Source organism: Lissotriton vulgaris, chromosome 4_1 (genome assembly GCF_964263255.1).
Source record: "Lissotriton vulgaris chromosome 4_1, aLisVul1.2, whole genome shotgun sequence".
NCBI lineage: Eukaryota > Metazoa > Chordata > Amphibia > Caudata > Salamandridae > Lissotriton > Lissotriton vulgaris.
In genome coordinates this window covers 1955105415-1955117741 of record NC_141691.1, presented here as the reverse complement: position 1 = coordinate 1955117741, position 12327 = coordinate 1955105415, and the positions used below count along the sequence as shown (strand labels likewise).

The 12327-nt window shown below is 41.9% G+C and overlaps 1 protein-coding gene across 1 annotated transcript in view; it reads left to right on the top strand.

The window, feature by feature from the left end:
* LOC147724750 (uncharacterized) overlaps nt 1–12327 on the top strand; it is a 427049-nt gene that overhangs the window by 148125 nt on the left and 266597 nt on the right. Inside the window, exons 8-10 of the mRNA XM_086966280.1 lie at nt 2666–2767; nt 6474–6572; nt 9422–9622. Of these exons, the coding sequence (XP_086822406.1) occupies nt 2666–2767; nt 6474–6572; nt 9422–9622 (402 nt within the window). The remainder of the gene's footprint in view (nt 1–2665; nt 2768–6473; nt 6573–9421; nt 9623–12327) is intronic.

The window sequence follows — 12327 nt, the reverse complement described above, 5'->3', positions numbered from 1 at the left end:
GATAAGAATATCACAAGTCACCTCGTAGTTCTATAACTTTATAAAGAAACTCGGCCTTCGGCCTCATTCCTGTATATGGGCATGAAACTCCTTGGTGACTTACAATATCCTTATAATGTATTATAGTGGAAGATGAAGTTTGACATATTCAAAGAGGTTTGGTGCAAATTTACTAAGAACGCATGCAGCGCTGCATGGTATAAAAGAATGAACCCTTAGACATACAGAGAGCAATTCCAGCTCTTAAAGCTGAGACAAGGTGGGTTTTGTTTCTAAATTAATGTATAGATAGCAATTTTCCTTGTCTGTGGATGGAGTGTGGGTCATAAACTGACTGGGCCTTGGCGAAATGTAGATTACACCTGAGTAATAATCTGTGTAATTTCAGTAATTACGCGTTACTCTTCTGTTGCGAAATTACTGAAATTATGCCATTACGCTAGTTTGAGTATTTAAGAGTAATTTGGATCAAAAATTATATCGCAGGAGCACAGAACGACAAACTAAGAGAGAGCAAGTGTCAGTGTTCGTTTCCTGTGGTATTTAGTGCTATTTTCTAGGCACAGAATGCATCCTCGCGTACATTTTGGACACAAAGGTGCATTTTGCACCAAGAAAATGGCGCTTAATACTGGATTATTCTTCTCATATAATTACGCAGAATTGTGAGTAATTTTGAGGTAATTACAAGTAAATACGTGAGAGAGAATTACGCCAGTTACACCCACCCCTAATACTGACCAATTTTACTTTTCTTTCATGCATGTTCACTTTTTTGATTGATTAGATTTTTGTGTATGTGTTTGGGCGGAAGTTGTTACTGTAACTCAGGAATATGATATACAGTGTGGTTTCCACTGCTGTGACTTTAGATGTGTAAGCAGCTGCATCTTCAGCCTTCGTTTACCTTTTTGTGGGTCTCCACAGCTAGGAATGAATCGGTGGGCAGGTGAGTGACATTATTCCCCTGCCCCTGCCCCTCCACCTTCCCTGACTCCTACAGGTCTATATGATAGAGGGATCAGATCTGTCACAGCTTCTTCCAGCCTGCACTGGCGTAGCAAGAGTGCCAACGACCTCAATTGTCCTATCTGTGCCTGGTGGCTCAGTGGGGTAAGGCTTTAACGGCAAGAGTCTGTGTTTGAACTTATAGTCACAGGTTCAAATCCTGGCAGGGTCTTCACAGCCTTTCATCCTTTTGTGGATAGTAAAATTAATGCCACTGAATTGGGTAACAATAGATATGTTATTCAGCATCAAGATAACTAAAGAGGAGGGTGTGCACATGTGGTCTACAGATATACATGATAATGCAGGTACATGCAAAGAAAATGGCCGTTCTGACTGCTGTTTGACTAGGAATAATTAGGGTTTAGTTGGCGCATGAGGTCACTGGGCCCTGGTACCACTGCACCGACATCGCCATTGATAGTTGCACCCCTGCCAGCATGTCCTCTGCTCTCTGCTTTGTCATACAGAGCAGAGAGCAATCCTGAAAGAGAGAAGGCCAGAGAAAAGAGGGAGTGGAGAGTTTCCAAACACTAGACGGCATTTAAATTAATGACAAAGGGGGTACATGTGGTTGCAGAATGCAGGTATATATTTTCATTACATGGGCAGAATGGGCCACATGGATGTGCAGGAGGACGGTAAAAGCAGTATTGCGCACTGTAGGCGTTGCATGAATCATTAACTAGCTTTCCACCTCGCGTCTGATTGGCTATAAATGAGTTTCGCTCTCTGTGTCTACGAGGGCACTTTGAACCCCTCATTGGAAGGTTCCCCATCAAGGATACCAACCCATCTACAACTCTGTATTTTGTGAGAGGGTTTAGCCATCACACTGCCTTCCAATTTGTTCATCACCTTGAGAACAACCTTATCCACTTGGCCTTACTACTTGTTGAGTGCACAGTAGAGGACGATGCACAACTGTATTCAACAAGAAAACATCCAAGGTAATATTCAACAATTGTGTTCTCAAGGACACTGGAGGAAACATTCATTAATTGTGATCAACGTTAAACAGTCATGAAGCTTAACCATAACTCTAAGCCTCGCCGCTAAGTAGCAGAAGAGTAACTTATTGCCTTGCATGAGCCCTCTTCATCCTTGGCTCTCAAGACTCTTCATATTGTCTAAGGCTTTGTCATATCATGGATCATATTCAACGGTGCTTGTCTTCAGCACACCCCACTCTTCCTGGATGGACCACTGGTCCTCCATCACTAGCTTTCTGCAAATCGCTAACCGGCTACCTGAAGCTTATACATTTTAAAGCACCCTGAGGCCACCATAAGGTGGTAAGCAATCCTTTACAACATTCCTACATTAATATAATATATTGTGACAAAGGATCTAAGTAGCTCATCGGCCTCTGAATGTTTTAGAAATGTGACTACATTGAAATCTAACCCACAGTTGAAAGTGAGGGGGAAATGTTTAGTTTCCTTAAGTACAAAGGTTGAGTGATTTAAATTGTCATTATTGCACAGTTTTGAGAGGGTGATACATTGAAATCAAAGTAGAAAATGTTTTCCCAAGACAAAGGAATTTTGGAATTTTGATAACATCCGTGAACTCTAACTTTTGTAATTTAGTTAATAAGTAAATCATATGAGCACACAAAAAATTCTGTTTGAGGAAGTGTTTCTTTGTTTTTCAGTTTGACCGGTCTCCTTTGCACATCGCTGCTGAAAGAGGGCACACAAATGTTGTGGAGTTTTTAACTGAGAAGTTCCGTGCCAATGTTTTGGCGCGTACTAAGGTAAGTGGAATATATAACATAATATATTACCTGCATGGCTCACTGTCTCCATAATTAGAATATTATCCAATGAAACTTGGGTTTGGAGACTAAGTGGGAGATGGGCTTGAGTTCTAGTTATTTCAAGGAAAACCTCCCAGAAGCAGCCTAGTGATGAAGGGCACACATAGGGATCACCCAAAGACTGGTCTGATTTATCAATGATTAGGATGCCTTCCTCTAATCTGACAGATAATCAAATCTTAGTACATGGGCTGGGATCTTGCTTTACTGCTGCTAAAGACTGCACACTACCTCTGAAAATGTAGGCATGTTTCCATCATTCATTATAGATCAATATTGATTGAATACAATGAAGTCCAGGAATTTATGATACAGAACCCTGGAGAATGATAGAGCCCTCGCTAATGGTAACAAACATTGGGAAAAGTGCAAATTGTAACAGTTTCATCATATTTAAATCTATCTTTAATGTTAAATTAGCGTGGGTATCTTCCAGAATTGCATACTGATTTGCACCTAAAAAATAGTTTTATCCATTCTGTGAGGGCCATAGAATTGGTGGGTAGAGGCTATGAGAATAATTTTGACAAATCTATTCAATGGTGGCAAAAAGATCAGTAGGATGTAGGAGAGATCCCTACATAATTCACAGGTAGCTAGGTAAGATGTGCACCAGCAGGACATTTTAGCTTATGCTCTGAGGTTTTAATTTTTTGATTAATTTCAACATGAGTGACAGAAGGAGCATCTTTTGATCATTACACAGTATGGTTATCTATTGCATTTTAGGAATTCAGAAGAGTGTTCCTGCAATGAGTGTTCATACAATGCCTAACAGTTTGTGCCCCTCCCTTCACACTGTGCCCCCATTACACACTTAGTTTGACACCTGGTGGCCGACGGAACTCAGACTTACCCCTACACCAAAAGATCACACCCGCAACCTCACCACCATCTTGGACAGCAAACAAACCATGAAACAGTAGATCAACACTGCCTGCTTCCACACTCCCCACATGGTCCGAGGAATCTTCAAATAGCTCCCCTGAAGCACCAGAAAAGCAGTCACGCAAACCCTTATCACCAGCAGTCTGGACTACGGAGATGTGCCACCATTGAACTTATTAGAAGGCTCCAGACAATACAGAACTTAACGGCCAGACTGATCCTCAACCTGCCCAAAATGTCCCACTTCACCCAGCACCTAAGAAACCTCCACTGGCTCCCCATCCAGGAAAGATGCCAATTCAAAGTACTGACACACACCTGCAAAGCCATCCATAACCAAGGGCCAGCATGCATGAACCACTGCCTAAACTTCCACTACCCACCCAGAAACCTCTGCTCTGCCTCCCTCACCCTGGCGCATACACCGTGCATCCGCCATAGCCACAGTGGAGGACGCTTCTGGAACACGATGCCCCACCCCCACTTCTGAACATCACCCTCGCTGACAGACTTCAGGAAGAAACTCAAAACCTGCCTCTTCAACCAAGCCCAGCATCCCAATGCCTGGATACCTCTACGGGTGATAAGACGCACTTTATACTGGTTGATTGATTGATTGAGCTGCCAGACCTATTAGGGACCTTTGCATGAAGTAGTTTGCTCACAAAGGCAGCTAACGGCATACAACACTGCGTAACCTGCCATAGTTTAACACCTTAGAAGATGTAACCCTGAATATTAAAAAAACGACCCGTGTCATATGCTCACAAATAACGGTTGTATTCATACAGGTACTGGAAATTGAACCATATCCTCTAATAATCATAAAATTACTGATAATGCTACTGCCTTGCCAATGCTTTAAAAAAAGACTTGTATGCTCAGATTAGCCACAAAAAAGTCCGAAATCTACACATCCTTTCCACTTATGATACCCAAAGATTTACAGCTTTCAAATAATTCATAAAAACCACCAGGATTACACATGGCATCTATGCTAGTCATGTAGTTCCATGCATAATACTACTCTCCAGTTCTTACCCCTATAGATTGTTTGTAGGGAAGACAATCCACAGGCTCAAGTATAGGATGTGCGCATTAGCACATATTAAAACATGCAGTAGCAAAGCCAATACTTCTCACCTTGTTGACCTATTGGCTTTGACAATGATTTTTCCCAATGCTATTCAGCATCATCAGAAAGAAACATGAAAAGAATGCACAATGATGCAATGTCCAAATGTGTGAGTACACTTCATGTTGGTCGTGGTATGTCAGTCTTTATGCGCATGCATGTGTAATAACATATGCGCTAACATGTGTGATGTTTTCGCATGCGTGATGGAATATGCATGTACATGCTTCACCATACATGTCAGAGAAAGCATGTTTCTGAAAGGGGAGTGGCCCACCATAAAATGGCAGCTGTTGGGTCTCCCAGAAAGATTGAACATAGCATATTGTATTTTTGTGGACATCAAGGGGTGTGAGAGGAAGCAACAGGGAGTGGACAGGTAAAATAAAAAAAGAATTAAAGGAAATTTAAAAAACCTGAGTTGGGTGATGAACGAAACAAAACACAGAGCTTGTGAGGTGAGGGACATGTTTTAAATGGTATAGGCAGTACACCAAGGAGGAAGCAAGTGAGGGGAAGAGTGAGCAACACAGAGCGCATGTGCGGGTTATTTGGAGGATTAGCAGCACATGAGGGAGGGAGCAAGAAAACACGTTCTTTTAATGAGTAATGAAAGAAAGAAAAATAGTTCTCTGAATGTGAGCAGTGGAAGGATACAAGTCTTCCAATTAAACGGTTGATAAAAAGGAGATGTTCCGGGGGAGGGTCAAAAAGAAGATGATGATCCATTGAATAAGAAGCAAACAAATGAGTGGCAGGAAAGCCAACCAATGATAAACAATGGGCACGCTCTAAGCCTGTATGTTTTTTGTGTGGTCAACAAGAGGTCTTTCACAAACAGACAACTAAGAGCTGCTTAAAAAAATAGGAGGAATCACAATTACTGATATCTTTTGGGAGAATACATTTGTGTTTTTTCCTGGGTGCAAGTGGCCATGCATTAGTATCGTCATGGCCACTCTCTCATCCTCCTTGTGCTGTGCTAAATGGGTGTAATTTCCTTTGCCATAATGACACCAAATTGTGAAATTATACAAAATGCAAGTCTGGATATGTCTTAGAGCGAAACACATACTCATGGCCATTTTGTCTGTGAGGGGGCATTTTGCACTATAAAAATTGAGAAAAAACAAAAGTGCTTTGGAAAATAATTGCTTGCATTCTGGTTGTTTGCTCTGGTCCAGGGATTAAAAGATAAGATTTTTACCCAATGGACTTCAAATTACATGACGTGGCATAATAGCATAATTTCGGGAATTTCACATAGCAAGCATAATGCAAAAAATTGAAATTACGTGAGATAACATTGGTGTAACAAATATTTACCCTTTTCCACCCTCTTGTTTCCCACCACAGCCCCCAAATGTACAACTGCAGAAAATCTACCTAAATTTCTGATTTTCACAGTCGTAGTTAAAATTTGCCACATGAAGAATGCACACAATGACTCTGTATCTGGGATTTGCAGCTGAAACCAGCATGTAGGGGAGTAGTCAGTTTCTTCAGTCCTACCGGTTGAATAGGGTAAACTGTCCACACTTGATTTCTTTTCTTTGCATTGCAGAAGGTCATGCTAGGTAGACCTAAACTTTTTATTACTTTTCGACTCGTTCTCTTTAGGATGGAAGCACCCTCATGCACATCGCTGCCCAGTGCGGGCACCCTGACACTGCCCTGGCATTTCTGAAGAAAGGGGTGCTTCTGCATATGCCCAACAAGGTAAACTTCGTTTTTGGTGTGTCACAATTTCCTGCACTTCCAGTGATTTGATTCACCCATAAGACTTCTGCCTGTGACCAATCCAGTATCATGCCGTGGATCAATTTCTCAACGTGACGTAACATGTATTTGTGAAGCACACACTCAGCCAGCATAGCAATTGTTTATTGTTGCCTAACTCAGTGGTATTCATTGTATTAATTTCAGGCAGATGAAAGGCAGAGTGGACTCACCGGGACTCCAGCCTGTGACCATCGCACAAACACAGATCCCTGCCGTGGATGCTCTAGTCCATAGTTCTCCAAAGTCAGTCCTGGAGGGCCGCATCCATGACAAGTTTTTAAGATAACTACATTTATCTAAATGGGGTTATGCTAAAAAATAAGGCAGGGATCCATGACTTTAGAGAACCCTGCCTGGTCCACTGAGCAATAGCCCCAACAATGTGGTTGTTAGCCCCAGGGACCTGTGTTTGTTGGCTGTTCACATTTACTCATATCCATGGTCTGACTAGACACATGTAGCTAAGCCTGGCAGGCGCGTTGTGTGATTAAGCTTAGCTTCCAAACATTATGGTTCAGCCTTAGTATCACAGACTTCAATATGCCTCATGAGTGTACGGATCCAGTGCGCCAGCCATTGTGGTTTGTCATGCAACGGTGGCTTTGCCGTACCATAGCACAGAGTCCAACTAAAGGGTTTGGGCTAAGCCTTAAGGACAACCCATTGTGACCCTGTGATTATGTTTTAAGCTAATGCCATGTGGGTATGAGATTGCTCGAAGTTGTGGTTTGGTCATTCTATTTTATTGATATTATTGTGTGGGGGGGAAATAGGATGAAAGGGTTAAACTGAAGAAAACAAGGATATAAAGATGGGGCTCTGAGAAGAGAATCCTGGATTTCCTGAAGCTGTCTCCTCCTCATTCTTGTGCTGCTTGCATGTTGTTGAGATGCACACAATGCAGCGTACAGCTCTGTGTGTCTTGAAGACACTGTGTACTGCATTGGGCGTGAGTGCTAGGCTTACACAAACAGAACGAATTTGGATTTTTTAGAATTAATGAAGAATTCCGAAAATATTTTTATCTAATTGAGCTACCCGTTCTGTCACCCCCATGAAATATGTGGGTGCTCCCTCCCTTTTACCAGTAGAAACGCACTTACTCCGTCCCTCGACAGGAGTACTTTTGTTAGAATGGAATACTACCTACAAATTATTGGGGGTTAAACGAAAATGTACGGGTTTGTTTTTAACGACTTTAGCAGGAAACCCTATACAGTAATTATAACAAACCCTCCCTCTAACTCTATGTACAGAAGCAAAAGTTTGTTTCACAGGCGGAAATTCTCCATTCGCAAATGCACTTTGCCTATGAAAAATCCTGTCAATCCTAAGTCTGCGAATCAGGATTGGGAAATTCTAGAATTTGGCTTGTGGCGGGAAAGGGGCAAAGGTGCTAGAAACGGGAAACACCTGTTACAACGCAACTATTACAACGGACTACTTTTACAATGCAACCACTACAACGCAGGATCCTTTACAACGAATGCCTTTACAATGCATGACATTAAGTAATTTTAATATTTATTAAAAAAAGTTATTAAAATTTAAAAATATAAGTAATTTTTACCCATACACTATCCAGCTCTTACCCTACTATTACACCCCCCCCGGAGTTAGAATAGTAATTTTTACCCCTACACTATCCAGCACTTACCCTACTATTACACCCCCCTGGAGTTAGAATAGTAATTTTTACCCCTACACTATCCAGCACTTACCCTACTATTACACCCCCCTGGAGTTAGAATAGTAATTTTTACCCCTACACTATGTAGCACTTACCCTACTATTACACCCCCCTGGAGTTAGAATAGTTATTTTTACCCCTACACTATCCAGCACTTACCCTACTATTACACCCCCCTGGAGTTAGAATATACATTTTTACCCATACACTATCCAGCTCTTACCCTAATATTACACCCCCCTGGAGTTAGAATAGTAATTTTTACCCCTACATTATCCAGCACTTACCCTACTATTACTACCCCCTGGAGTTAGAATATTATTTTTAAACACCTACACTATTTTTTAATAATATATATATATATATATATATATATATATATATATATATATATATATATATATATATATATATGTATATATTTACAAATACATTTAAAAAAAATTAAATTAATAAATAAAATTAATGTAATATTTATTAATTACATTTTTTTTAAATTAAATACTTACCCATACTTACGTTGTAATGGCATGCGATGTAATAGCATCTGCGATGTAATGTCATGCGTTGTAAAGGCATTCGTTGTAAAGGATCCTGCGTTGTAAAAATTGCGTTGTTAAAGTATGCGTGGTAACGTCATACATCCGCTAGAAACTCCTATTGGTTCTCATGCATAGAGAGTATTTGGTGTGTGGTGGCAACTGATGTGTGGTCAACAGGAGACAAGTTACTTGAGACTGTATGGTTTATTCTTCAGAGGTCTATAAATTAGACATATTGAGGTGTCTAACAGTAGAATCTTTTTGTGGTCTAGGGTTTTAAAAATGGCAATTCGATTATTTCAAAAAATCAGTTCACCTCCGACTTTTACATGGAACAAAATTATGTAGACACAACCTTACTAGCAATGGAAAAAGCACCATTAATATGAAAGAGAAAAAGTGTAGAAATTGGCACGATCAACGTCAAGACAATGGTGTAAGGTCACCCACATGAAATATATCATAAATATATTTTTTTAAATGTACATATGTAATGATTTTGCGTGACTACAGTTATTAATTTTATGTTCTGATGTTCTGATTGCTTGTTCTAGTCTGGTGCCCTGTGTCTGCATGCAGCTGCCAAGAGGGGGCATAGTGCTGTGGTGAAGGCTCTGCTTCAGAAAGGGGCTCAGGTGGACGCACGCACTAAGGACCACTACACAGCCCTGCACATCGCGGCACAGTTCTGCAAGCCCCTAGTCGTGCAGACCTTACTGGGCTTTGGCGCCCAGGTGCAGCTCAAGGGAGGCAAGGTAAGACATTAGACTTCTGTAAGGATGCAGTAGTCCTGGAGCTCTATAGTACGGTGGTGTGCCACATGGCCACAATGAGTTTTTATGTCTGGTCAAAAAGAATGTGACCTCTCGCTACTGGCGTGATATTTGTACAAAAAACATTGACCACATATAGAGGTCCTTCAGGTAGTGGGCATCCTGGTGAGAAGGCTTATTCCTTCTTTAGGTCTCTGTCCCTTCCTTGGCCTCTCTGCCCTTTCCCTTGCTTTCAGGCAGAGGCACCTCAAAGTCAGCACTAACAGTTCAAGGCCCTTTCATCTTTGTAAAATGGTGAGTCCAGGAGATGGCAGGGCTCTTGGAGCCTTTGAGTAATAGCCCACAAGTGACCTCGAAGGACAGAATCAAAGTGATGGCCCAGGAGAGAGGGCACTCTGTAGGGTCTAATTATTTTGTCTACAAATACGTCACCCACTGGCTGCAATCTGACGAAAACATAAGGCTGCCAGAGCACCACTGTGTTCTCGCTGGGTTGCTGTATAAAAAAAGTGCAATACATTTTTATATACTAAATACCTTACCATAAAGTGTGTCTAAATTATAAACTCATATAGCTGGTAGCTTTATATAAGAAAAATAGAAGGCTACATACTTGGACTAGCTTGCCCTCACACTAAAGGGTCCGTTAGGTTAAACCGCTAAAAACCCCGCCCGCTCTGCATTCCCCCCCCCACATTACCATGGTGGGGGGACCCCGGTGGACGGAAAGACCATCCGCTGGTTTTCCGCCCGATCGCGGAGTCAACCAGGCAGAAAAGCAGCTAACATGGCGGCGGTGTCTGGGAGACACCGCCTTCCATATTAGCATAAATGTGGGATTGAGCCTTTCCGTGGCGGAAACGCCGCCACGGAAAGGTATGTGGTTTTTGCCATTGGGGCCTGTAATGGGCCCCCAGGGATTCTGGGGGGTGGGGAGTGCACATGGGGGGTACCTATGGTACCACCCTGCAGTTCTATGCACAACATGGCAGGCACCACGTGGTGCCTGCCACGATGTGCATGGAAGTGCACAACATGCCTTCCTGTCAGGAATGCAGGATGCGCCCGCCAGTGTAGCAGGCGCACCTTAATGTCTGCAACGGGACCCCCGCACCAATGGCGGGTGGTCCCAATCCCCGAAAGGATGGCGGGCGGACTTTTTCCGCCTGCCATCCTAATGACCCCCTAAATACCCAAAAGCTGTGTAGGTAAGACCACTCTGCTCCATGGTATCCAACTGAATGGTATATGATGAGGTTTTCTACATGGGCCAGAAAACCTTCATCTGGCAAAGTGTGGCACATGGCACAACAGGGGTAACAGCTGAAAGAGAGTTTCCATGCATGCTAAATTCCAGGAACCCTGTCAACATCTTCTTTCTATTATTGGCCTAGTATTTTTCTCACATTGTGGACAGAGATGAAATGTTCCAACATTGCCTGGTTTCTTGTTGAGCAGGTGTGTTGTAGACCAACAGGGCATCCTGCTCAACCTCCATGCCTACTGGAAGTAGCTGTATTTCTATGCTTCCTCTCAAAATCAAGAGATACATAGAAACATTTGTAGACAGGATAAATTACTATTCAATTAATTGAATATTTGGGGAAAGTGTGTTTTCAGGAAGCTTGCTATAATTTCAGCAGGGGGAGAGTAACAATGTGTCCATGCATAATATAAATTTGCATTGCACCAGAGACTATGAGCATTGACAGATGGGGAGCTACAACAGAAAGAACACAAACACTTTGATAATTTTTCTTACTTCTGGTCCTCTAAATCCCAGCGAGATTAGCATTACATGCAGAAGAGCAAACCTTTACTGTAGGAAAATGCCCCCTTCTTAAAACTTCAACTTGACCAGTCTAAATAATATCATTTGACAGCCCTAAACCCTCCTTTTTGTTAATAATAAGTCACACCTAGGTTGGCCTTAATGCAGAAAAAGGGAGGGGGCATGGTATTTAAAAGTATGCCATGTTAATGTTTAATGTAAAACATGCTTCAAAAGCTATTTTAACTGTATCAGGATTAGCTGTACACACTGGAAAGCAATTGAATATAAAAATACAAGTATACAATTTTAATTTAATACTGTTATCACCGTTTAAAATATTTCTTACAAACCAAGTTCATTGGCAAAGTCCGATTTGTACTATATATTTTACAAAAGGTACTTTTAAAAAGACTTCTTTTACCTGGCTGAAGGGTTTTGAAACCCATTTGCCTGAGTTTCCAGCTGTTACCCAGTTATCAATAGTTCCTTGACGAGGTGTGAACTTTTCCCCAAAAGCTAAGACAACGGCCGTGGGTATGGGCAGGTGTTCTATCCTTTGACTGTATGGGCAGTGCCTAGGAACCTAATTAACTTCAAAGAGGCTTACCCTGTCATAGGCAGATGTAGCTAATATCTGGGCCTGCTCCTTCCTTTGCACCTCTAGCCGGCCAGGCACCAATCCCAGTAGCAAAAGGGCGGTTTCCAGAACTAGTTTTGAGTGACCACAGACGGATGTTGCTTATTTCCTCGGCCACACCTCTAGGTTGGGCACAGAAGTTCTGTAAAGGAATAGGAAAGGTTCTGTCTTGTTGAGTTTCGGTAGAGAGAGGCACTATGGGCTTGTTTGCAATAGGGCACACCATACAGGAAGTGCTGCAGATATGGGTATGGGAACCTTTTCCTTAGTGCTTAT